Here is a 27,815-nt window from a genome sequence, read left to right on the forward strand (position 1 = left end):
TTTTACATATTGTCAGTGGTCACCCTGGCCAGGGTTCACTCTGTTAAGGCAGATCTTTCGTGGTACAGACAGCAAGGACTGGGGACCAGAACAGTAAAGCCTTCACATTAATCTTCCAGGGCTGCAGCCAAACCACACGGCTTTGCCCGAAGTGGTCAATATAAAAATTTTATTTGTAGTTAGTGACTCCTGAAAATGTATTCAAAATGCACTCTCTTGGTCTCTTACCATGGCAGGTTAGAAGCTGCTAAGACAAACACGAGATCTTCTGAGCGCGCCAGCCCATCCATTTGCACCAGTAACTCTGTCTTCATCCGCAAGCTTCCTTCATGTTCTCCCCTACAGAGAGACAAGACGTGATTCTCGCAAGTGTCAGTGCCTTTGCCCTCATGACAAGAGCAGCATTCACAGCCACGTCCCTGTGAACAGTGTCTGTTCTGATGGTTAATGAAGCCACTCATACTAGAGTTAGAGAAAACAAGCAATTTGGTGTTATTTTCACATACAGCATAATGGAAAGCAAGTAAATGAATATAATGATGGTATTTAAAAGAAAACCAAAGGCTGGCAGTGAGTTGGAAAATAACTGAAGGGTACGCAGTGCCACTGGTAGATTAAATGCAGCCCAACTGTGTCTACCTGCAGCATTATTTACCTCTTTAAAATGGCATAATTGAGGATAATCCCTTTCACTTACATACACACAGAAAACTACTTTCACACCCTCAGCCTCCTGAGTAGCTGGGACCTCAGGCACAAGCCCCGTTTAAGATACCTCTGGCTAGGTATATGGTTTTTTTTTTAGGATCTATGCCCCTTAAATCTCAACTGCCTTTCCTAAGAGAGAAGACCCTCTCTCAGTATATATATAATATTTACTTATATATATTACATATATATACTATATATAATATACCTATACTGAGAGAGGATCTTATATATTATACTTATATACTTAGCATTAGTAATAATATATAAAATTAGCATTTGCCCATATATTTGCTATATATTTAATTAGCATTTGTGCATAACTATGAGTCCTTTAACATAATACAATCAAAGAAGTCTTCAGAGCACCCATCCTTATTTCCTGACACTTTGAAGACTCTAAGTTCAGAGTCTTTGATCCCAGACAAGGAAACAGAAATTCAGGGCAGAACCTGGAACACACACAAGGATAGCAGATAAAGAGTTTTCTAATTAGCCAGATGAAGGCTGTGGGAAACTGGGGATATTGACAAAGCACGTAAGAACAAGTGCATAGAGAGACCTGGTCTTTGTAGAGTGACTACGAGGGCAGGCTGGTGCATTCTCATCTGGGTGCCTGTGCAGTTGCCTGCTTCTGTCAGGCCTGGTATAGAAAGCAGAGCACTCCAGCCTAGGGCTGACAAGCACCAGCTCCAGTTAAGCCATGGAAAGTGTCCCGTTTCAATGAATTACATGAATTCCATATTACTTGAGTACATCTTTATGGTGGTTTTTCCCTGCTGGGAAAATGGTTTCCAATGAGTAAAATTTCATAAATTATATTCTAGTTATACTTCCAATGAGCTAATTAATTGCTTTTTATTACTATTACTTCTGCTTGATGATAGACCATTAAAGGTCATTAATAAATACAGCTGTGTTGAGATTTCCCAGAGATCTGTTTTTTCAAGCCAGGGGGTGCCAGATTTAGTAAAAAGCTTCAGTGGGAATACCTCTGATCAAGACAGAAAGCTGATCTTAAAAACAAATGAACAAAAAGCACAACACTACTCAGGCTTTTGGAAGCACAAACAGAAGGCTTATTACAGTCTGAGAAGTGTTCCTTCCTGCTGAGGACATTTGGTGACACTCAATCTTTAGAGATAATATATGTGACGTATTTAAAATTAGCCCTGCTGAGCCATAACCTGATGCCACAGAGAAGTGGTGGCTTCCCAGGCTTCACACACTGTCAAGGGCTACCTCTCAGGAGTGAAGTCCAGACGTGGCCCTGCACAGCGGCCGAGTGGGCAAGCCTTGTTCCCTGGTGGCAGCCCCTCTGGCTCCAGAGGAGGCCATCACAGTGGCTATTTTTAGCCATGAGGACCGATATGGCAGCCTGGGATCCTGGAGCTAGAGGATCTTCAGGCCTGAAAACCACTCTGTGGGGAGCGGGGGAAGGGAGGATGGCATTTCCTCCGGTTATAAAAACTACTTAAATCAGCTACTCAGTTAACAGGATCTAATTTAAAGACCTTTCCATGTGTCTGCAGAAAATTTGTGGGCTTATTAATAGGTTCATTCTGCTGGTAAATGTCGATGGGCTTCTGACCATCAAACACACTTACAAGAGGGGAGAAACGATGACAAAAAACAACAACAACAAAAACCCCAACGCTGGCCATTACCCAGGAGCCGTGCCTCTCTGACTCATCACTGACTCCAGCTCGTCCAGGAAGATCGTGGATGGGGCGTGGTAACGGGCAAGTTCAAATAACACCTGGGTGGGGGAAAAGCAAGGAAATGTTCAAGCTCATCGATTTAAAGTCCTCAGATGCTCCCAGAGAGTAAAAGCTTAGAATGACTGTAATGATAGGCATTTATGCTGCACTCTGTTATTTTGCAATAGCTTCATAATCATTACAATTATTTCTCCCTACCTCTACCCCATGGGGTTGGATGGTCCAATTATTTCCATTTATCACTTGATAAAATTAGAGGCAAAGAGAGGGTGGTTACTCCAAGGTTACTAATCATAAATATGAGAGCCTCAGATAAAATTTGGTTCCAAGGCTTGCAGTTAGCTAGTTAACTCTTGAAACACTCTGCCAGTAGTATGTTCCATATGGACACAAGAGCCTTGGAATATGTATAATCATTTGATAATTCTTCCCTTAAATTTTGGGGACAATGGGAGGTTATTCTCAGAAAAAAGGATTTCAGGGGAAGGACTGGGTTCCAGTCATGGGTAACAAGGCTGACAGATTTTGCCCCTTTGTGTTCCCCAAATTACTCCGTAGCCTTCCCACGCTGCCTCAACAAGGCTGCTTGGTAGGTTCAGGTACTAGAAAGCAGTTCTTGATTGAATACGATGTTCTATTCCAGAATAAAATGAAATATTATAGACTGAACAGGAACAGGAAAGCAACCAGCAAAAGAACAGACATATAAAAACAAAATAAAGGGCTCTAAAGGGAGATGTGGTAGTGATGAATAGAATATAACAACCTAAATCTTTTTTTTTTTAACCCTGAAACTGATCTCTTGAGCATCATATACAATCCTTCACCAGCTGACGGGAGAAAACAGTAGAGATTTAGAAAAGAATAGAGATTCTCTAATAGGCATGAGGGATTTATTCTCCATGTCACTTAGCACTAGCAAAGCATCACAGAATCAGAGGGAAAGGGTTCTGAAAGAGCCATGTTGTGGTTTTACAGGCAACAGCAGCTCATCCCTCACAGGTATCCCTGCCACCAAATGGGAAATTCCTCACCTTCCCCACTGCTGGTGGGTATATCCAAGCTCAGGTACCAACATCTCTCTTTCAAAAAATTGTTTTATTGGAACAATTGTCAGAGTTTAATGAACTGAGAGATCAATGGCAATGCTGGGGCATTCATCACAGTGCCTTTCAGATACAATAGAGACCACCTAATTCAGAGCAAATAACTTTCTGTCCTTGTCACACACACACAAAGAAGCCCCAATATACCTAATATTAAGGGTGATTACAACACTGGCAATTTACCTAATAAGAAAGGAAATATTAGAATCCTTTATTAGACCCATACATGTTTTTAAGGTGCTCACTAAAGGCAGAGAAACGAAGAGTATCTGCTAGACCAAACACCCAATTGGAAGAGGAACCACACCTGGAGACTAGCTCTCCATACTGCCCATTGCATTGCTCTTTCCACTCCTGGGGAGTACATAGGATCCTGGGTAAGTGTTTCTAGAAGCATTAGCCTAAAATTTTCAGAGGAACCTGGAGGAAGTTAAATCTTACAACTGAGGGGCAGTGCATTGAAAGATGTAAGCATCAACAGGTGTATGCATTTGCTAAAGAGACCACTCAACTATTCAGTAGTGATCAGCTCTTAAGAGCCATGAACATTAGGAGCAGAGGGAGGAACACAACCCAATGGTTCCCTATAAATAACTCTTTAATTGGAATAGAAAGAGAAACAAATGGTAGAAAAAGTTTCTCTGCTTTAGGGGAAGGTCCTGAAGGGCTTGCTTTCTTTGAAACCTTCACAGTAAGGAGCCTAACAGCATGATCAAGATTGTCCAGCTGAGGATCTTCCCAAAAGCTCATAAAACAAGGAGAAAATTATATAATTTCTGAAAGGAAATGAGATGAGCTCCTTCAAGGTTAGTAGAGGTTATCTGTTTCTTCTCATATTGTTCTTTAAAATATCCAAAATAGGCCAGGAGTGGTGGCCAGGCTCACACCTGTAATCCCAGCACTTTGGGAGGTCAAGGCGGGCATTCACCTGAGGTCAGGAGTTGGAGACCTGCCTGGCCAACATGGTGAAAACCCATCTCTACTAAAAACACAAAACTTAGCCGGGCGTGGTCTCGGGAGGCTGAGGCAGGAGAATCTCTTGAACCCAGGAGGCAGAGGTTGCAGTGAGCCGAGATCACGCCATTGCATTCCAGCCTGGGTGACAGGAGCAAGACTTCGTCTCAAAGAAAAAATCCAAAATAAAAATGCATGTCACAAAAGGATATAAATATTTCTAAACCTTTCAAAAGATGCTCAAGTTCATTCAGAATCAAAGAAATACACATTCGAGCACTGAAATATTGAAATGCACATTTAATCACTGAAATACACAATTACTTTTTACTATTAGATTGGCAAATGTTTATTTTAAAAAAAATTGGTTCTACTCAGTGTTGGCCAGGGTGTGGAGAAGCAAACACACTCATGAGCCATTGATGGGACTATAAGCGGGTACAACCCTGTTGGCAAGCAGTCTGGCAATCAGTGATGTCTGTTTCCTCTGACTCGGCAATCCTGCTTTGTAGAAATTGTCCTACACTACTATATAGGCAAAAACATGTGTACATATAAGCCTGCCCACTCTAGCTTTGTTCATAAGAGCAAGAGACTAGAAACAACATAAAGGCCCGTCAAGAAAAGACTGGTTAAATATGTTTTGGTGCATTCATGCAATGAACTACCATATAAACAAATAAAAGAACATGCTTTGTCTATCTATAATAGTGTGGAACAATATCCAAATTATATGTAGTAAGTGGGGGGAAAAGCCAGGTACAAAAGGGAACATATGGTATGTCCCTACTTGTACTTAAAAAAACAGAAACCAGGTATGGTGGCTCATGCCTATAATCCCAGCCCTTTGGGAGGCTGAGGCGGGAGGATTGCTTGAGCCCAAGGGTTCAAGAGGAGCCTGGGCAACATGGTGAAACTTTGTTTCTACAAAAACTACAAAAATTAGCTGGGCTTGGTGGAATGTGCCTATAGTCTCAGCTACTAGGGAGGCTGGGGTGGGAAGATTACTTGAGCCCAGGAGGTCAAGGCTGCAATCAGCTGTGATGGTGCCACTGCACTTTGGCCTGGGTGGCTGGGTGACAGAGCAAGACCTTGTCTCAAAACAAAACAAAACAACCAAAAGAAACAGTTGTTGACATTAATGTAGATAATAGATAAATGTCCTGCAGGGCTACTCCAGCAACTGTTAATAGTAGTTGCCTCTGCGGAAACGGAGTCTGTATATCCTTTTATACTTTTTTTATTTAAGGCTAGTTACTTTAAAAACATAGTAAAAGGCCAAGTCAGGTGGATCATGAAGTCAAAAGATCGAGACCATCCTGGCCAACATGGTGAAACCCCATCTCTACTAAAAATACAAAAAAATAGCCAGCTGTGGTGGCACGTGCCTGTAATCCCAGCTACTGAGGAGGCTGAGATAGGAGAATTGCTTGAACCCAGGAGGCGGAGGCTGCAGTGAGCCAAGATCGTGCCACTGCACTCCAGCCTGGGTGACAGAGAGAGACACCATTAAAAAAATAAAGGAAGAAATTGGAAAAGGAATCATCTCCTCACTCTTTTTTATTTATTTTTATTTTTGCTCCCACTCCACCAGGACTTTACTCTTAGAATCCCAACGAAATAATATTGAACCAGAGGAAAACTTTAAGTAAATACAGTGCTCTCACAGGATGGAGAATTCTTATTAATGGACTTTTCTGGCTATTCAACATTAAACCAGAAAATCCATGTAACTTCAATCTTTGTTAGGAGTATTATAAACTTTCTGAGTTTCCCCTTCAGCCTAGGTAAGCCCTTTCCCAAGAGTATGTCATCTTTCTTGGTGCACCTTGCAGTGTCTTATGCTCATGATTCTAAACACCACTTTTCATGATGGGAGATGAACCTAAACTAATTCTGGGCGGTATCTTTTAAGAGTTTTGTTGTTGTTCAGCATATAGAAATGAAATGTTAAAAAAAAAAAAAAACTTCAGTGTGATAAGAATTCTAGTTAGATGAATTTCAGCTATAGTCATCTCTAGGCATATGGAAGAGATTGGTTTCAGAACCTCTCCCTGTTCCTCCCACACTCTCCCCTGTACCAAAATCTGTGCATACTCAAGTCCCACAGTCAACCCTGGAAAATCCACATATACTTGGGTTTTTCATCCTGTGAATACTGTATTTCACTGAAAAAAAAAATCCCCATATAAGTAGACAGACCTGTGCAGTTGCAGGGCCAACTGTTGTTCAAGGGTCAACTGTAACTGAACCTCCAGCTAACTAAAATCACATGGAACCATAACTGTAAGTGCAGCTAAATTCAAGCCCCATCTTTGGAACTGGCACTGAGTTAGACACAAGATGAACAAAGAAATAGAAGTTATTAATGTAAATTTCCACAAATTACCATCTTGAAGGGGAAATAAGAATTTATATAAGCTTACATATTTGCAACAACTTGAAAATGATATCAAAGTAATAGTAGGTTATTTTAGGTGAGTCAATCCTTTAAACATATTCTATTATACCTTCCAAATAGGCCATAATATTTTGAGAGTCATCTAAAGGAGTGTAATTTGAGCATAATTTGTTAATCACTTTTCAGAAAATATGTAATATTTTATATTCACTTATATTGATTAGGTATCTGCCATTCTACAGACTGTGATAGTTTAACAGGATTTCCAAGAAGGACTCATCTTACACTGGGCCATAAACCATAAATAGAAGTGCTCTTAATGTCATTGGAAGATTCAGTACTATTTTATAATATAAAACATAACATCAACTGTAAATGTGATATTGTAAAGATAGAAACAACCTCTTAAGAGCAAAAAATCTTACAGGCTATGGGCACTATGGAAGTAAAGGCGCTCAGAACATCTGAAAAAATAATGAAGTTTAAAGTTTCTTGATTCTTTCTTAGAGTATCTAGCATAGGGACTAACATACAGTAGTAGCCTCTCAATAAATGTTAACTAAATACAGTGTACATGTTAAATAATAAATGCCTCTTGAATGAAGAAAAAATACGCCACGTCAGAGATTTTTTGCCCCAGCTTTCATGCCTAAATTGCATGAATCAAAAAAAAGCTGTTGATCAAATTCCCAAAGGAAAGGAGCTCATGTTTTTCTCATGGGGGCACAATGAACATCCATACGTAATAGTCAATCCATTTCCCAAGCTGGTGGTAATCAAGATCCAGGATTGAATCTAACATAAAATCACCTAAAAGCAAAGAAGCTCTGACATCATTTTGTACCGCTGTATTATACTAGAACTTATTTTTAAAAACAAAATTAAGAATTCCTACCCGAACAAGTTTTTCTGAATCCCCTCTCCATTTGCTGACAATGGTGGATGCAGAAATGTTAAAGAAGGTTGTTTTACATTCAGTGGCCACAGCTTTGGCCAGTAAAGTCTTTCCTGTACCTAGAGAGAGACACATAAAAGATGAGCAGGCATTTCAACTCCATCAACTCCATCCCCCTGCTTACAGACAGAAAGCAGTCTCACGCACGAGGAAGGAAGTGGCTGCTCAGCTCTCATGTACCCCAGTCCTGAAGTGAGGACAGAAGGAGCAACTCATCCTCTGCACACACACTTAACACGCATCAAAATAGGAAGCTGTGTTTACCTGGAGGGCCATACAGCAGTAGTCCTTTCCAGGGGGAAAGAATTCCTGTAAATAGCTGGGGATACTATGGAAACAAGGAACAAGGATGAGGTTTGGTGCTGACACATCAGCCTGCATATTCTCAGCACAGACAACCCAGGAAAGCTGGAGCAAATGCCTCACAGCTCTAAGATTACGGCTCCCTTTTTTGCTTAAGGTCATCTGCCTCTGACCTAAATAAACAGATCTTATTCATCCCAATTTTATTTTCACCCTCGATTAGAATGCCTGACTTAATTTTTGTGGCTTTTTAAAAGAGCAATTTTTTAAGAAAAAGAAAGGTATATGTAGGCTCTCTTCCTCTCTGTTATAACAGTTGTTTTTTACATGCATAACATCATTTTCCCCAGACATCTATATGCAGAGCATTTGGCAATCTTTTGAATGTTGTAAAGCAGGTATGAATTCTAAAATACATACTAGAACCAACTAATAAAGGTTTACTCGAATAAAGTACAGAGCTACGGGGAAACCTGTTTTAGAATTTGGGAGTATTCAGGGGCAAATGCATCAAGAGACACTAACTCTGAACAGGACATGCATAGCAAATCTCTCCCATTACTTCAAATTCAAACAGTCTGGGGAAGATAGGTGGGAAGGGTTGGTAGAGAACGGGAGAGAGGGGTGTAGCAAGGAATATTAGTAAAATTACAACTAGCTATCAGTTTCTTGCTAATCCTGATGTCAAATCTCAGCACATAAGGAGCTTGTAATGCCATAGAGAGAACAAATCCAGAGAATTTCAATGAGATATTCTATCCTTTCTAAATGTTTTATGCTATAGTTCCACTTAGAGGGAAAGGTGAGTAAATTTCTATTAATCCTGAACACCGGTGTATTTCTTACCCCTAAGTCTGAACACAGAAAGAAAGAGGGGGGAAAGAGAATCCAAATGTATGCATTTTGTCTTTTTAGAGGAAAGCATCCAAAAATCAGGGGCCATGTGGGCTCAGTGGTAAGACTAAGTGGGTTATTCAATAAAATAAATGAATAATCCTGACAGCAGGAAATTACAGAAAACGGCCACAAATTATCTGTCGCTCCTTTCATCGAGAAGTAGAGCCTATTTCTCCAACATTTTAATCTGGGCCTGGCCTTGTGACTTGGCCAGTGGGACTGTAGCAAATGTAAGAGACTTGAAAATATAAGGCTAGCATATAAAAAATAAAAGAGGCATGCTTGTGAATTAGAACTTGCTGCCACCATGTGAGCAGGAGTGGGCTTTCCTGCTAGAGGATGAGAGGCCACATGGAGAGACACCTTAGCTGTACTGCTTGTCCCTGACTTTTCACTCTCTCCATCGTTTGCAGCTACTCTGGCTGATGGCTCAGACATGTGATTAAGCACAGCCAATACCACCATGTGGAAAAAGAGATGAGCCAGCCCAGCTGAGCCCAGCCCCAATTGCCTACCCACAGAATTACAAACAAATAAATTGTTGTCTTAAGGCACTAAGTTGTGGGGTGGTCTGTTATTAACAAAAGCTAAGTTATCACTTACATCCTCATCACTCTATTTGTATCAAACATGGAGAGTATTGTTTTTCTATTTTTCTCCCCAGTTTGAGAACTGCACAGAGATTTGCCAATAATAAGTAATGAGTGCAACAGGCTGGCTTTGCTGGTCACTGTCCTGGAAGGGGCTGTTCAGTCTTCACAACCAGCCAGAAGCAAAGCCCCAGATGATCCTGGGGGGTAGGTGGGGAGGATAAAGGAAGGATCTGTGGAAACAAAGTGAGAGATTCTCCCCAACCAGAGGCATTTCTACAACAATAAGAATATTTTTAAGGGAGCAGGCTAATTTGAATCAATCTGACAAATCATGTATACCATAGAGTCTTAGATCTTAAAGTTTCACTTAGCTCAGACACCTGTCTTGAACTAATATGTAACATGGTCTTAAATGATCTAGAAAGGACCAGGCTTTGGTGCTCCATGGTTGAGAAGGTGCTGTGACACAGGCAAAAAGTTAACGTGTGGACAGAAAATCATCCTGCCCTTCCCTTCCTGATAGGTGTGTGACATACAGCTTGTCCAATGGATATTGAACAGAAATAACCCCCAAGAGGCTTCCCATCCTTACCCTTATAGGATACACAACAGCTTCTTTGACTAACTGCTTGGCTGCATTAAGTCCAATAATGTCATTCCACTTTATGTTTGGATTATGGAGATAAATGTCCTGCAATGCACATTTGATCATTTTGTTAAAACTGATGTTTTCCTCTACAGCTGTAATAAACTTGGGAGCAGCAGAATACTTGACTTACAATAGGATATAAAGTACTAGTGATAAAAACTGTTCATATTAGATATATATACGTATATACATTGTAATTTTGGGTTAGTTCACCAAAGGCATGCCATGAAAATATTCAATGATTTTCCCTGAAAAAGACATTGATAACACAGCATGGTACTTTCTGGGGAGAAAAAAAAACCTCCTAACAACGGACTCTACCTGTCTTCAGTCAATAGCAAACCATGCTGATTTATAACCAAAATTAAAGAAGCTACAGAATATGCCTTCAAATTACATTCGCTTTTACTGTGAAACATAGTTCCTAGCCAGCACCTGGCCTTGCTCTTGTTCCTTGATCTCACAAACACTTTCTTAATTTGTTGCATAAAAGAGATAATGCTCCTCTGAAACCAATTTCTCTTTTTTCCCTAGCGATCATTCCTTACTTCCAGCAGGAGCAATTGCTTCTACAAAATTCAAGGAAGCCCACAACCGAGCGAAAGTGCAGTTTTTCCCTCTTATAGTAGAGCCCTGTAGCAACCATCTAGCGTAATCAATTAAGGTAGCTTTTACTGATAACTAATTTAGTTTCCAAACTTCAATTTCAGCAGACACCTCTGAGCAGTCACTAAGGGGCCTTTCTCAGTAGGAGCTGTTTCAGGCAGACTGAATATCTAGAAGGTTTAAGGAAAAAAACAAAACAAAACAAAAAAAAACAAAAAACAAACAAAAAAAAAACCTTCTTTCCAAAGTCATTCTGAGTGACTACAGAAAAAAAAATCTGGAAACTACTATTATATTTACATAATTTTTTTTTTAGACAGAGTCTTGCTCTGTCACCAGGTTGGAGTGCAGTGGCGCCATCTCAGCTCACCGCAACCTCCACCTCCCGGGTTCAAGCAATTCTCCTGCTTCAGCCTCCCAAGTAGCTGGGACTACAGGTGCACGACACCACGGCCAGCTAATTTTTTTGTATTTTTAGTGGAGACAGTGTTTCACCATGTTGGCCAGGATGATCTCGATCTCCTGACCTCATGATCCACCCGCCTCAGCCGCTCAAAGTGCTGGGATTACAGGCGTGAGCCACTGTGAACAGCCATAATTTTTAATAAGTAATATATGTACATGATCCAAAAACATGAATACATTTTTTTGAGATGGAGTCTCACTCTGTCATCATGCTGGAGTGCAGTGGCACGATCTTGCTTGCTGCAACCTCCACCTCCCAGGTTCAAGCAATTCTCCTGCCTCAGCCTCCCAAGTAGCTGGGATTACAGGCGTGTGCCACCATGCTCAGCTAGTTTTTATATTTTTAGTAGAGATGGGGTTTCACCATGTTGGCCAGGATGGTCTCGATCTCCTGACCTTGTGATCCACCTACTTTAGCCTCCCAAAGTGCTGGGATTACAGGCGTGAGCCACCATGTCCAGCCTAAATACATTTTTTAAATGCTGGTGAAATGTTTGTGCCTACTCCTGCTCCCTACCCATCCAGTTCCCTCCACCATAGGTGTTTCACATTTATTTTTAATTTTTCTTAAAACAGGGTCTCGCTCTGTAGCCCAGGCTGGAGGGCAGTGGCATGATCACCACTCACTTCAGACTCAACCTTATGGGCTCAAGCAGTCCTCCCACTTCGGCCTCCCAAGAAGGCACAAATCACTATGTCCAGCTAATTTTTTCATTTTTGGTAGAGATGAGATCTCACTATGTTGCCTAGGCTGGTCTCAAACTCCTGGACTCAAGTGATCCTTCTGCCTTGACCTGCTAAAGTGCTGAGATTGAGATTACAGGTGTGAGTGAGCCACTGCACCCAGCCAACTTTCACTTTTATTAGAGACAGTTTTTTTTTGTTTTTATTTTTGTTTTTGAGATGGAGTCTCACTCTGTCACCTAGGCTGCAATATAGCAACTTCTGCCTCACAGGTTCAAGCAATTCTCATGCCTCAGCCTCCCAGGTGGCTGAGACTATATTGGCACACACCACCATACCCAGCTAATTTTTTGTATTTTCAGCAGAGATGGGGTTTTGCCATGTTGGCCAGGCTGGTCTCAAACTCTTGGCCTCAAGTGATCTACCCACCTCAGTCTTCCAAAGTGTTAGGATTATAGGCGCAAGCCACTACACCTGGTCTAGAGAAAGTATTTATACAAGTGCTTTGGTCTTGCATGATACGTTTAATCCATTCTTGGGTGGAATGACAGAGAAAGGACTGAGTCTTCCTCACTCTGTCTTTAGAGCCTGGATCTACATGGAGGCCCACCAGCCACTCACATTCTTATTACCACCTTTCCTTAGGGAAATCTTGGCGCACAAGGAGGATTCACTTTCCTAGGTATTCAAGGCATCCATAGATAACAGAAGTATTTCCTGCCCTCTTCTAAAGTTGAGTTTCACAAGGTAATATTTAATTTCCCAACTGACAGTTTCTTCCTATATCAATCCAAAGTTAACAGTCAGAATTCAACAGGACTACCTCGTGAGGTGGCGAGAGCTCCATCAGTGTAAGCAGGGTTTCTACCTTCCATGCCACTATAGAAAAGATTCCAGATGGAGTCATCTCAGGCCACTTTCACTCTACAGTTCTACCCTCATAGTCATGTTACCCTTTTGCAAAAATGGTAATAAGATTATTGATTTGGGTTGGCACAAAAAATACTTTGCTCCACTCTCTTATGCATCCGTTACTGTAGCCTGGCTCAGTCCCTCATCCCTCTCACTGGTCAAAACCTCATAGCTGGTCTCCCCATCTCCTTTTCTTTGCTATTCATTCACCTCATTGTTATAGAACAAGCTATCCACAAACACATGGGATGATCCCATTCTCCAATGGATGCCTTTCTAAGGTCCCATCATCTATAGGCATGTCCCCAGCCCTGGGTACTGCTCATGGAGCTCTTCCTCCAGAGCTCTGACTCTCTCCACCCGTTCCCCACCACTTCCTGCTTCTTAGGGGGCCAATGGGAAATGTGCGCAAGCTGCAATTTCTCATGGATGTGCCTATGCCCAGGACGCCTCCCAGCCTCCCTCTTCCACTTTTTCTCTTAGCAATTTCCTGTCTTCTTTCCTAACACTTTCCCCACCCCTCCCTCCTTCATGCTGTCAAAGCAAACCTTGCCCATGGGATGAGACACTTCTGAGGGCGAGGGCTGCTCTGACTCATTCATCTTTGTGTCTCTAGCCCACAGCACACCCCTGACACATAAGAAACAACTGCTGAGCTGAACAGAGACAGCTTAGGAGCCCTTAGCTTCTCAGAGGAGCTGTGAATTTTTGGGATCATTTTAAACACCCCTCTGAGCCTGCCTAGGTTTCAGTCTTCAATTAAATATGAAGCATTAGAAATTAGAAAAATATCCTATAATTCAGGAATCTATTTCCCAGGAACTTGCCCAACGTTACACAGCTAGCAAGAGAAGGATCTAGAAATCAAATGCAGGTCGGCTAATTCCAAAGCCTATTCTTCACTGCCTTCTGATGCCACAGTGCAAGCTGGAAAAGCCAGTAGTCTGGATGGTAAAGTCTTTCCTGCCAATCGTGTTCTTCACGGAAATTTTCGATGATGATATCATCAGACTCTCGACGTCTCTATTTCTAGGCTCTGACTTTTTAAGCCAGATGCAGACATGCTCTTTTCTTCTTTAAAAGGCTTTCTTTCCTTGACTCTTGGCTCTGCTATAAAACCTTTCACCTGTCCCTTCATTCCTAAGTCTTTTCTCTCTCGGTTTTCTTGGCCTCTATCATGAGATGGTGGGCTTTTTATATTGTAATTTTATGATTCTATAATTTATTTATCATGCATTATTGTGCCTCTAAACAATATGAGTGCCTTTGCAAGTGGGGGCACTTTATAAATAAATGATCATATTTATTGTTATTAATAAAAGAAGCAGCCCACAAAGCTCCAGAAGCCCCAGCCCGCCTCTGTAAATTTGTGAATTGAGTATCAGGATCTTACCCGGCTCACCACTGCTGCCAATTCTCGCATCTCACTGTTCATGCCAATAAATGCACTCAGAGGTTTCAGTAGTCGCTCCTGATGAGAGGAGCAGAAAGGCTCACATTACAATATTGCTCCATAATTCAGGAAGAAACCCCGGGCACGTACGGGTCTCGGTGAAACAAATGATGGCAGGTGGCTCTGGCCTTTGACTTGACCTCAAGGTTTACTCAAAATTGTATTTCCAGAGTTCATCTGGATGTTGGCAATTTGAAAGATGAATGTCACATCTTCGCCACTTACTGAGGGGTCTGGGTTACGGTCGAAGGTGTTCAAGGCAAGTTCACTGGTCGCTCCCTTGATGGCATCTGTGAGCAGCCCTTGGAAGTCAATGATTTGGCCCTGAAAAGGAGGAATGGTTATTTATGCCCTGAAAACGTAAGAGAAAACTCTTCTTAATAACTCATTCTCATTAAACCAAGACACATTTATATACCCTGGTATATAGGGCAAACTTAAAGTTAAGCTTTAAAAAGAACCAGCACTAGTGTTAAACAAGATGATTTCCTCAAGTTGGAGCACCCTAAAAAATTGTAAGTACATTTTTCAGAATGAAGTGGATTTGAATAAAAATTCATGAGTATTTCTCAGTTCCTGACACAGACCATCTGCTTTCTTGTATGTTGACTTTCCCTGTATGCTCCCATCCTTTTAAAATGTTACACATGCAGAAAGAACTCATTGGCACAACAGTAACGAGAGTTACTGTCTATAGACTATAATGCATGTTCCCCACTCTGTTGAGTGCTGGGTACAAAATAAGTGTGTAACGTTCTTTGTGAGGACTATTTCTTTTTTGTTATTTTTAAAATTTTTAGTAAAATTTTATTTTTTATTTGTATAAATTTATTGGGTACAAATGTAATAAATTTACATTTCCATCAACAACGTATGAGTTCCCTTTTCTCCATATCCTGTGAGGATTATTTCTAATCCTTTTTGTTTTTTTCTTTAAGAGACAGACATGATCTCACTCTGTTGTGCAGTGGCACAATCATAGCTCACCACAGCCTTAAGCTTCTGGGCTCAAGGGATCCTCCCACTTCAGCCTCCCAAAGAGCTGGGACTACAGGTGTGCACCACCATCTCAGCTGATTTTTAAAAAATTTTTTGTAGAAATGGGGTCTCATTAAGTTGTCCAGGCTAGTCTCCAACTCCTGACCTCAAGTTATCCTCCCACCTTAGCCTCCCAAAGGGCTGGGATTACAGGTGTGAGCCAGCATGCCTGGCCTTTTCCAATTCTTATAACACTTCTGCTAGTCAGGAGTGACACCTGGCTTCACAGATGTGGGAGTAAGTCCAGAGAAGTTCAGTGATTTGCACAGGACCACACAGCTAATAAATGGCTTAAGGCCAGAATTTAAACCCACTTAATCTGTCTTCCAACCCATGATCTTTCCAATAACACCCTGTCTCCCCTAGAGGTAGAAGGGAAAAAGCAAGGATGCACACAAAAAGCATTAATAGTAGCCAACATTTATGTAGTGTTTATTATGTGCTAGGCACTGCACCAAGGCTCTCCTTTCATTATGACACTTAAAGTGGGCACTAGGATGATTTCCATTTTACACATGAGAGAAATGAGGCTTGGAGAGATTATAAACAATTTGCCCAAAGTTACATAGTGGGGGAGCATCTGAGCTGGGTTTTGAATCCAGACAGGCTGATTCTGAAGCCTATGGCCTTAAGAACAATATACCTACTAAAATTTGCAGGGAGGCTTGGGTGTCCCAAAGCTTGAGTTCTGATATAGTAAGAATGGGTGCCCCTTCCAAATCTCATGTCGAAATGTGATCACCAATGTTGGAGGTGAGCCTGGTGGGAGGTGTTCGGGTCATTGGGGAGGATCTCTCATGAAAGGCTTGGTCTTCTTACCACAGTAAAGAGTGTGTTCTCACTCTATTAGTTCATGAGGGAGCTGTTTGGTTAAAGGAGCCGGGCATCTCCCTCCTCTCTTGCTCCCTGTCTTGCCATGCGACATGCCAGGTCCCTTGCCTTCTTCCGTGAGTAAAAGCTTCCTGAGGCCTCATCAGAAGTTGACCAGATCCCAGTGCCATATGGAACTATGAGCCAAATAAATCTCATTTCTTTACAAACTACTCAATCTCAGATATTCCCTTATAAGCAATGCAAAACAGATAGACACAGGTACTAACATGAAGATGACAGATCTGGGTTTGGTTTTTTTTTTTTGAGATTGGTCCCAGGCCATATATCCTCATATAACCTACGAACATGTGAAATGCTAGGGACAAAGCCATTTACATTTGGCCCTGAGGATATTTCTGCTGGTAAGAGGATTTATAGTCAGACTATTCCAAAGGTTAAGTGCTGGGTTAAATAGTCCCTTCCTTGTGACCCAATCAAAAACATCCATTCATTTCAACATGAGGCATTCACAACAGAAACTAATGCCACAAAATAGCTAGGCAAAGGTGACTGAAAACACAATAGAAGCAGTGAAGGTGAACAAGGAAACATTTTTCAGAGGGCAGCATTGATTCCAATGGTATCACCTCCAGCAATTACCATGTAAGTGAGGCCCTTAAAGGGAGTCAACTCAGGCCAGTGAGGTCACTGCCCTTGATTTTCAGGGAGGCGCTCCAGTTACCCCTCCAAATTCACACACACAGAGTTAGTTTTTCTAAGAGCTGGCCAAAAGTAAGTCAGCTTTCCAGTGGTTTGAGAACTTGGCTGAAGAAAGAAAGAAGACTCTTAAAGAAATTCAACCTTGGAGAGTATGACCAAGAGAAACGCTGTTCATTTCCAAATCACATGTTTTGGTCTACCTTTTGACTACATCCACCTAATCTGGTCTTTTCTGGATTTGACATTATTATTGACAAATCCAGACATGAGATTGATTATGAAAAAAGTAGAAATATCTATCAAGGACAAAATCAACCCTATATCAACTGATGTTTCATGGTTCACATGAAATTACATTTAGACCAGGAGCCATCCCTCCAAGGAGAAGGATGACACCACTAAGCAGCTGCCACTGACAGACCAGAGCAGAATGAGTATATGTTTCCAACTCACTAAATAATGCAGATGTCCCAGTGCTTTGGGAGGCCCAGACAGGAGGATTGCTTGAGGCTAGAAGTTTGAGACCAGCCTGGGCAACAAAATAAGACCCTATCTCTAGAAAAACAAAAATATAGTTGGATGTTGTGGTGCATGCCTGTAGTCCTAGCTACTTGGGAGGCTGTGGCAAGAGAATTCTTTGAACCCAAGAGTTCAAGGCTGCAGTGAGCCATGATCTCACCATTGTACTCCAGCCTGGGCTAAAAAGCAAGACCCTGTCCCAAAAAAAAGAAAAAAAAAAAGAGAACAATGCAGGATAATCACACCAATGTTTGTCATTGGTGTAATTACAAAATTGTAATTACAGAATTTTTAATCTGATGGGAGCACAAGAGACAATCTCTTCCAAGCCCCTCAATTTACAAATGAGGAAACTGAGCTCCTTAGAAATGGGGCAGTTCATGCTAGATCATGCCTTGAGAAAAGAGATTCCAAAGAAGAACCCATTTTCTTTTTTTTTTTTCCCATTTATTTATTTTACCATCTCACGCCAGTTAGAATGGCGATCATTAAAACATCTGGAGACAACAGATGCTGGAGAGGATGTGGAGAAATAGGAACACTTTTGCACTGTTGGTGGGAGTGTAAATTAGTTCAACCATTGTGGAAGACAGTGTGGCGATTCCTCAAGGACCTAGAAATAGAAATTCCATTTGACCCAGCAATCCCATTACTGGGTATGTATCCAAAGGATTACAAATCGTTCTACTATAAGGACACATGCACAGGAATGTTCATTGCAGCACTGTTTACAATAGCAAAGACCTAGAACCCATTTTCTGACCCTCTTCTCCATTTACCTCACAGCCGACATTCAAAAATCACATCTTCACTTTCCTGTTTGACAAAAATAATGTTTTTTGTTTTCATGTTTAAAAAGAAAAATAATTACCCCTTTCAGTGTTAGGTTCAAGAGTTCCACTTACTCTTCGTGGGTGGGCGTTTTCCTCTCCACCGTCTTTATTGATTCTTGATATAGTTAGGCCGAAATCAGCACTCTCCAGGTGAGTGTTACTAACTACCTCCTGAAGAACAAGAAACAAGGAGACATGGGCGGTGAGCAGCCGTGGAGAGATGCTGGCTGTACCTGCCTACTCCATCATGCGAAGTCCGATGCTGGAAAGCAGCTCTGTAAACGCAGACGTGCACATGTAGCTTAGCCACTTTTGTGCAGACCCAGGAAGGTGAGTTAGCTGTCTGCCTGCACTGTGTGGAAGTTGTTCCTGGAAGAATGAGAAGGTGGCAGACCATGGGCCCTGAGCCGCTTTTCCAACGGAGGAAACAGTTGTGCCTCAACCCAACCCCATTGGCTGGCTTGTCTTTTTTCCTGTGATCAGAGGTGTTTTTGTCCAGGAGTGGCTGAATTTTAAGTGCACCAGCCTCCCATGAGACTCATCCTGCCCCACCTTCACCTCTCTTCCATCTGAGTCAGGCTGCGGCGGCCAGAACCGTAGAACCTCCTTGACGGGAGAGAATCCTTTAGACCAGTCAGGTTTTGTGATTATTTCTTTCCATTAATTTTATTTTCATTCCTTTTCTCAGTTTCCATTGGTCTTCTTTCCTTTGAAACCTGGAATATTTTGTCCTAAGAAGGTTCTGGACGTGAGCCTCCTGAGTCAGAAGCCATGGACTTAACTCACCTGCTGGGTTCTCTCCTTGCTGCCCTCTTTGGCCCCGAGGAAGTCCAGTGTGAAGGCCTGCGGTAAGGGCTAACCATGTGCGATTTGGAGAAGCCCAACAGGAGACCTAGAGACGCAGCCACACCTGAAACCATGCCTGGCCTACACTTAGGAACCCAGCAATGTGTTCTGGGACAGGAAGACCCGCCATCTTGGTTAGCTCAGTTACCTCAGGTAACAGTTACCTCAGATGAGAAGATCAAGCTCTACACCAACCAGGCTCTCTTGCTCTGACTGGGCCCCAGCTCCACCCTGGCTCATCTCCCAGCACCCAGACCAAGGGAAAGACTTGAAGGAGGCAAAAGTCCTCCTGCTTAAGTTAAAAAAACATTAGGAAATCTAGGGACATGTCCATGGTTTTAGTCCAGTGTACTAGAAAAAAAACTTAGAATTCAATTAGGTCACACCACAATTTTAAAAGCATAGGTCCTCAAAAATTAAATAAATGTGACTTTTTTCATAGAGCCATTTTTCAACCAAGTTTACTATTCCAAAAGCCAAGCCAAGCCATCCTGACCTGATTAGGTTGCTCCTTATTGAGAGACTTGGTGTCCCCTGTTTTCCCCGCCGTGGTTTTAGACCGGGGCCTCTGCTGATTGATCTTGGGAAGATTTTGACAACTGTCATTCATCACCCTAAGGGAGGGAACAAAGACCTTGGAAGAAATTATTCTAGCCACTTAATTCTAACAACTATTCTTAAGAATAGCACACTTAAGAAAGCTACGGAAAGATACGCAGGTGGCCACTATAGGGCCCTTTCACCTACGCTATTCCCCACCAGGTCCATTCTGGTCCTAACTCCCTCCAGGGTACTCACCGGGTTCTTCTAAGATCCCCTCCTGGAGCCCCCCAGCTCACCCTCTTCATTTCCCTTTCACACCACATAGCTTCAGCCCTTCTGCAAATAGCTTTAGTTCTTAAGGACATACTGCTTTACAAGCATTCTTCCATTGTTCCTTCCACCTTCCTTAAAAGCAGCATCAGACCAGGAGAAAGGTGTGGGGGAGAAAGAGGTTCTCCCATTCAAACTAAGAAACAGTGGGAAATCCAAGGATTGGCCCATGGTTTTAATCCAGTGTCCTGGATGTACCCTGCCCGCTTAAAATACTTCTCAGCATGTTCTGTGTAATAAACATCAAAAGGGGATTGCAGAAGGAAAGCAAATCTTCCCTCATCAATGTTGTCCCAGACCAATCATAGCTGCCAAACAAATTTTCATCAATAATTGTTTACTTCAGGCAAAACCAACTTATGGGGTTGGAAGTCAGAAGAGTAGCTAACTGTGATGGAGATGGGGAGAATTTGAGACGGGGCAAAGAGAGCCTGCTGGTGGCTGCAACTGTGGTTACAAGAGTAGATGCATTTACTATAGATATAGTAATATATGTGGTATGACTGTATATATGTTAGATATCCATAGAAAGATCAAATAATTTTTTTCACTACATCCTCATAATTAGACATAAAGTTCAGTATTGGAATATGTGTATTTTTCCATAGAAGATGACATCCAGAGAGACAGGACTGGCATGGGGGGCAGAACAAGAACTCCGCCATTGTTGCTTAGTTCTCTCAGTTGTTTTGTCCCTGTATGAGACAAGCATTTGCAGAAGGTTCTCTAGAAGCATGTCTCCCCATGTTCAGAGTGATCTCAGAGAGCTGCTGTTTCAACTTTTTTTCTTGATGGGGTAATAAATGTACATGTCTAATATAAATGCACAGCTATTTGGCCAGCAAGATCATCCATGCCGACAATACCACCAATGTCCACATGGTGACACCTCTGTGAGTGTTGCGCTCACCGGGGGGAGCCTCACGAGAGGCGGACACTAAGTTCTCGGGGTGTTTTTTTTCTATCTTTTTTTTGGGGGGGGGGACAGAATCTTGCTCTGCCACCAGGCTGGAGTGCAGTGGTATGATCTCAGCTCACTGCAACCTCTGACTCCCTGGTTCAAGCAATTCTCCCACCACAGCCTCCCAAGTAGCTGGGATTACAGGCATGCACCACCACGCCTCGCTAATTTTTGTATTTTGGTAGAGATGGGGTTTCACTCTGTTGGCCCAGACGGTCTCAAACTCCTGACCTCGTGATCCACCTGCCTCAGCCTCCCAAAGTGCTGGGATTACAGGCGTGAGCCACCACACCCGGCGCTTTTTTCTATCTTTAAATTTGGAATGTCTTTTTCCAGCCCTTTGCTGGCACAAAAATGAAATATCTATGAAATTAAAACCGAGCATTTTACAAATGCAAATTTATATTAATTAATAGTGTTGACTTAAGAGAAGTTATATATATGTGTTTGGGCGTGTGTGTGTGTGTGTGTGTGTGTGTGTGTGTGTGTACTTAAACTTTCCTTGCCATCCTCACCATCCTTGTGGAGCTGGAACTCTATTTTCCCACTCTGATTTCCCATTGGCTGCAACTGATCCATAAGATCTGCTTTAACAGGACCAAAATACAAGAGCACTAATGGACAAAGCAATGCAATTCATTTTCAATCAGCTCTGAGGATTGTAAAATTCTTCTGAACATGGAACCAAATTCACTCTGCTTTCACTTTGACCATTAGTCTTAGGTGCACCCTGTGGAATTCTGCAGAGAAGGCCTAATCGCCTGTTAGAGGGTGAACTGAAGCCTGTTCCTGTGTTGTTCTAAGGAGCCCCCCTCCACCAACCCTCTGTTCAAGCTCAACATCTCCAGTTGCTCCAGTCATTCCTAAAGTTACCTGGCTCCCAGATTCTTCCTCATACTGGTCACCTTCCAGAATGGTGTGACCTCCTACTTTTTGGACACTGTATTTCTATTGATGGGGCTGGGACCACAGTAGCATTCATGTCACATTATTGGCCCAGGTAAACTGAGATTTCTAGGTCTCTGATTTTGTAATGAAGGAGCTATTTGTTGTAACTCTTGTTCGAGCTTAAGCCTTATTTTATTCAATTTCACCTTGTTACTTTGAACCCATCTCCGGAATTGCCAAGACCTTCTGGGATCCCAGTTCTGTTATCCATCACATTGGATAACCTTTCCTCCTTTGGTTCATCAGTAAATCTTTAAGCGGGAATTAGGAATCTTTTCCAAGATTAGGAAAAGACACTTTGGTTTGCTAATATATAGCCAGTCTCATGATATGTCTCACTTCGGTAACTATATTTGAGTACAAAACTGTCTGCAGAAACACCATTCATTACTTTCCTAGTTATTCCTCCTGACTCTAACCAATTGCTATTCAGCCTTTACGCTTGCCATATACAAACGTCTACTCAAAGAGGGGCTGAGGGGCCCCCATGCTGTCAAATGTGCCACCATGCTCCATCCCTAAAGGGAACAAAGCACCTCAACACCATTCACTCACAGAGCATTTGCCAGAGAAAAATACGAGAAGGTTCCAGAAAAATCATCCAAATCTAAAAGCCTTCCGAAGCTGGCCTCAAACGCTCCTCACGATTTCTATGCACAAGCAGTTATCATTTATTACCAGAGTCTGACTAGCTTTGTGGAAACTATAAATAAAAGAATACCACTTTTGTCAAAGCAATAAAATTCTTCCTGCAGAACAGCACAAAGCAAAGGTAGCCCGCGGCCAAGTATTACGGTGAGTAGGATTGTGGAGCGTTCGTGGGCTCCATGGCCATTTTTGCAAGCTGTGTCCACCAGCCCTGTGAGGTGTCCTAGACCCTGCTGAGGCTGGAACAAGAGAACTGGAGTCTCAGGAGCAGGGAATGTAGTGGGGGCATGACAGAATCCCTACCTCTTGAGGGCCTAATAAGTTGCATGTGATTACAATCTAACTTTTCTTTTTCCAAGAGCATTTTAAGATTTTAAACACTTTTTTCACTGCCTGGATGGCTGTGTGGCCCCTGCAGGAAGCCTACTCTAGCCTTCCTGTGAGGTTTAGGCTCTACTGTAATAGCAACAGCCCACAGGTTGCGATGCCCCAAAGCTGGCCCTCACTGGCAGCCAGCAGCAGCACCCTAGTACCCCTGGGTATTTTGGAACAGCTCTGTGGGAGGGAGTGGGGAGAGAGGAATGGGAAGGGTACTGGCAAGAGTAGGGGACCTTGTGAAAGAATGTGTGTACCCAGAAAGGTCAAAAGAAAGAGGGGCTCCCATCAGAGGCTACAAGTCCCAAATGAGATTTGGACTTGAGAAGCTGGAGAAAGGAATGCAAGATGAGCCATGAACAGAAGGGAAAAGCAAGAGAAGAACGGGTCCCCGCAGGCCAGGACTAGCGAAGGCAGAAGCGTGAGCTCGTACCTCCTGGCTCATTATTGATCATCAGACAGGTCAGGACATCTGATTTGGGAGTGCTTGAAATTAACTAAATGATGAAAAGAGGGAAAATAATATTTCTTGGATGCTCACATAGCCAGGGGCTATGTGTCCGAAACTTGCTCCATACTTGTAAATAGCAGAGCCAGGAATTGAACCTGGTCTTTTAACCTCTAAGGTTCAGACTTTTCATACCGCATGGTCTGGAAAGACAGAGCATCACAGGATGCACTTATTTACAGTAAAACCAGGAGAATAGACAGACACTGGCCCAAATCTGGAGCAGCTGTAATGAGAGAAGTCCTGGGCTGGGCCAGGTCGCATGACTGCGGTCAGTATTGCTGGAAGACAGTCACGGAGCTGCGCTGGCAAAGGTTCTGGAAAGGGATCCCACGAGCTCCTTGAGCTCAGTTGACTAAGATAATTACCACTCACTTTACCTTCTGGTCTTCCCTCCACTTCTTTGTGGTGAATTATTTTCTGCTGTGACAAAACAAACACAGAGAGGGAAAGAAAATAATTTTAAGAGTGACAAAGTGATTTTTTTCAAGTATGTTTCCCCTTTATGCATTGTTCTTAAAATTTGTGCTATAGCTGATTGAAATCTAGAGACTTTAAGCTATTCTCATGTAGAGAGAACTGAAGTTACCAGTGAAGAGAAAGAGGCCCGAGCTTCTCAAGCATCTCCTCACAGAGAAAGGTTGCAAAGTCCTCAGATATTAAACGTGTTAAAGACGGTGTACGTGGTGGCAACTCCAATATAGGCTAGCTTTACAGCCACCATTTCATTATGCTTTCACGAACTTGACACCATTTTGCTGTGTTACATGGGACACCAGGATGATTGCACAAATCTGGCAGGGAATATTTAAGTCATACTCTGCTAGTTAAAATAAAAATAATGTGTCCAATACCACAGGAGAATTTGGGTATCATGCTAGATGGGAACTAGCCATCTAGAAATGAGATCATGTCACTAACAGTGCCGATCACCCTGTGGTTTGGAGTCTGGGCTTTCTCTACAAGACCGACATCTAACCACCTGAATGCTGCACTGGAAGGGAGCTCAGATAAAATACCTCTTCGACCTTTTCTGGCTCTGAGATTTGGCCCTGGCTATTTTAAATTGATGTTCCTCTTGGTTTCCCGGTCCCTACATGAAATGTTAAAGTCTGTGGCTTAACAAGTGCCTTGTAAACAGGACAATGATCTCCCTTGGTTTATAATTACTTCCCCCACTTACAGACTTCTCCGTCAATGTTACTACAAAGCACACGGCCCTCACTTTAGATCTTTCCTCCAGCCAGCCTCGTTGACTGCTAACCTATACTGGGTCTTTGTATTATATTGATCATTATCTGGATTGATGGCTTTCAAAAGCATTTCATTATCTATACATGAGCTATTAGCTTCCCCAATACTCATTTTCATAGTTATTTTCAAGATAGACAATAGGTCTCCTAAGAAGAAAAACTCTTCTATCATTTATCCTCTTCCAACAACTCTTTTCATCTCTAAAAAAAAACGTAAGGAGGCTGGGCGTGGTGGCTCACGCCTATAATCCCAGCACTTTGGGATGCTGAGGTGGGTGGATCATGAGGTCAGGAGATCAAGACCATCCTGGCCAACATGGTGAAACCCCATCTCTACTAAAAATACAAAAAATTAGCCAGGTGTGGCAGCAAGCTCCTGTAATCCCAGCTACTCGGGAGGCTGAGGCAGAAGAATTGCTTGAACCAGTGAGTCGGAGTTTGCAGTGAGCCAAGATCGTGCCACTACACTCCAGCCTGGGCGACAGAGCAAGACTCCTTCTGAAAAAAAAAAGAAATGAAAAGGAAAAGAAATTAAAAGTAATGTTAATTATCTGAAAAGTACCTATGATACACTGCGGTTTTGCTTTCATTGCCTGAAAATGCATTTCCTCAGACAAATGCTAACATGACTAAAGGGATGTCAATGTCCAGATGATCATATTGCAGCTGTCTGTGCTGGATGTGAGGATGGCTACACAATCCTTTGGTGTACGCTTTTGGTGCAGGGTGAGGGTCTCCATCTATCTGGGAATAAGATAAGAAAGAAACACTAATCTTACAGATGAGATAAAGCTTTATCTCTAGAAAGTAGCCATGTACCTGTGTCTGATGCCATTTTGACAATTTTGGGGTATTTCTGAAATTTTACAAAATAATAACTCTCATATTCCATCAAAATAGTTTCAAGATCAACGTTGTCACAAACTTCAAAGCGTCGTAACCCCAGTTTAGTTTCTTGCTCCAAAGCATTTGCTGTATCGATATATCTGGCAGTTTCACAGAAGGAAAAGAAGAAAGTAACTCAGGTGAAAAGAATAATGGCTAACAGGCATTACAAGTCTAAAGGGATGTAATACAAAAAGTAAGCCTATATATAGCACATTAGATGAAAACTAGTAGGTGCATATGAGGTTTGCCTATACAGAGCCCGATGGTTGTTAAGTATATTTAACTATTTCTTTCAGAGCAGGTGCCTTTGAAAGTTACATATTTATTCTTGTGACATCACCATTGTTTAGGAAGTTTTTGGAAGTGCTTAAAAAGTTAAATAAGTAAATCAACCAAGAAATGTCTTGTGATTTGTCTTTACTCATTTGCAGCCTAAAATGGGAATTTCCCCAACTTGGTTACCTCTTTATTCATAGTTATTCATTTTAGGTAACATTTGGCAAAGTGATAAAACCCAAATTTAACCCAAATTTACCATCGCTGAGGTAATTCAAATGAACAGGTCGTGAGCACTGAAGGAAGTTCCAAAGATCTACCAATCAAGATCATCAAAGAACTTTCATATAAGATAACTTCCACTTGGAATGTATTATTTGTTTCTGGTAATTTTTTAATCCGTCACACATTGCACTACAGGGTGTTTCTGTATAAAAGCAGAACCTTCGCCTTGGTTCCTCACTGTCATTTTTACCTTGTTCATTTGCAAAACCATCCAATTTAAGTAGCCTTAGCACAAGAAGCAAGGGCTTTGTCTCAAAATCCTGTGAAAGATGAAAGACTCTCCAGGTTTTAAATTTTAGTTCTTAACTTTTTTTAAAACCAACAATTTTCTCCTGAAAAGTGTGCACATGTGTAAATTAGTATATAATTTCAGGAGCTCATCCAAGGATCCCAGATTCAGCTCATCGAAGGACCCCAGATTCAGATTTCTGCTGCAGGTTAGAGTTCTTTCTATTTCATTTGAATCTAGATCCAGGAAAGTAGAAAGAGAAAACTTTCTTTTTTATTATGCCCTCTTTCTCTTTTTCTCTTTCTTTCTTTCAGACAAGGTCTCCTTATGTTGCCCAAGCTGGTCTCAAACTCCTGGCCTCAAGCGATTTCCTTCTTGGCCTCTCAAAGTGTTAGGATAACAGGTGTGAGCCACCATGCCTAGCATAAACTTTCTTAAAAGAGGTTGCCATGATTATTTTCAATGACCTTGAAATGTATCTATCTCTCCGAAGCTAATTTTAAAGAAGCTGCAAACAACAATCACTTGACTCTAGTCTATCAGCTCTATATTTTTTCATGTTTCACCATGCTTCTATCACTATGTCTTAATCCCCATTTTGCAGAGAGAAAAACTAAATCAGATTTTTATTAATAACTTTAGTATGGAGTAAATCATGTCCACTTAAGAAAAAAACTAGAAAATACTGGTAAATCAAAAGAAAATTCTGCCTCTCAGAGAAAATGACTAACATTTCCTCTGTCTTTACAAACTTTTTTTTAACCTTTTTTTCTCTTTTTAGAGACAAGATCTTGTTCTGTCACTTAAGCTGGAGAGCAGTGGCACAATCTTGGCTCACTGCAGCCTTGAACTCCTGAGCTCATGCAATCCTCCCACCTCAGCCTTTTGAGTAGCTTGGACTACAGGTGTGCATCACCACGCCCAGCTATTTATTTTTTTTGTAGAGACAGGGTCTTGCTATGCTGCCTATGCTGGTCCCAAACTTCTGGTCTCAAGTGATTCTCCCTCTTTGGCCTCCTAAAGTGCTGAGATTATAGGCATGAGCCACTGCACTTGGCCCAAACTTTTAAAATGATTAAATACTTATACATATGCACTTTTAAAGCAAAAAGAGACCAGGCGCAGTGGCTCACGCCTATAATCCTAGCACTTTGGGAGGCCGAGGCCTGCGGATCACCTGAGGTCGGGAGTTCGAGACCAGCCTGACCAACATGGAGATTCCCCATTTCTACTAAAAATACAAAATTATCCAGGTGTGGTGGTGCATGCTTGTAATCACAGCTACTCAGGAGGCTGAGGCAGGAGAATCACTTGAACCTGGGAGGCGGAGGTTGCGGTGAGCCAATATTGAGGAGATTGCACCATTGCACTGTAACCTGGGCAACAAGAGTGAAA

The 27,815-nt window shown here is 42.0% G+C and overlaps 1 protein-coding gene across 1 annotated transcript in view; it reads right to left on the minus strand.

Annotated features, from left to right (window-relative positions):
- Window positions 1-27,815, minus strand: part of KATNAL2 (katanin catalytic subunit A1 like 2) — a 96,574-nt gene that overhangs the window by 21,517 nt on the left and 47,242 nt on the right. Inside the window, exons 3-13 of the mRNA XM_017529690.2 lie at window positions 25,562-25,728; window positions 23,870-23,912; window positions 19,673-19,790; window positions 18,403-18,501; window positions 14,633-14,731; window positions 14,348-14,425; window positions 10,231-10,329; window positions 8,110-8,173; window positions 7,786-7,904; window positions 2,376-2,467; window positions 229-339 (exon numbers count right to left, since the gene is read on the minus strand). Of these exons, the coding sequence (XP_017385179.1) occupies window positions 229-339; window positions 2,376-2,467; window positions 7,786-7,904; window positions 8,110-8,173; window positions 10,231-10,329; window positions 14,348-14,425; window positions 14,633-14,731; window positions 18,403-18,501; window positions 19,673-19,790; window positions 23,870-23,912; window positions 25,562-25,728 (1,089 nt within the window). The remainder of the gene's footprint in view (window positions 1-228; window positions 340-2,375; window positions 2,468-7,785; window positions 7,905-8,109; window positions 8,174-10,230; window positions 10,330-14,347; window positions 14,426-14,632; window positions 14,732-18,402; window positions 18,502-19,672; window positions 19,791-23,869; window positions 23,913-25,561; window positions 25,729-27,815) is intronic.

The sequence above is a fragment of the Cebus imitator genome, unplaced genomic scaffold, assembly GCF_001604975.1.
Source record: "Cebus imitator isolate Cc_AM_T3 unplaced genomic scaffold, Cebus_imitator-1.0 Scaffold60, whole genome shotgun sequence".
Lineage (NCBI taxonomy): Eukaryota > Metazoa > Chordata > Mammalia > Primates > Cebidae > Cebus > Cebus imitator.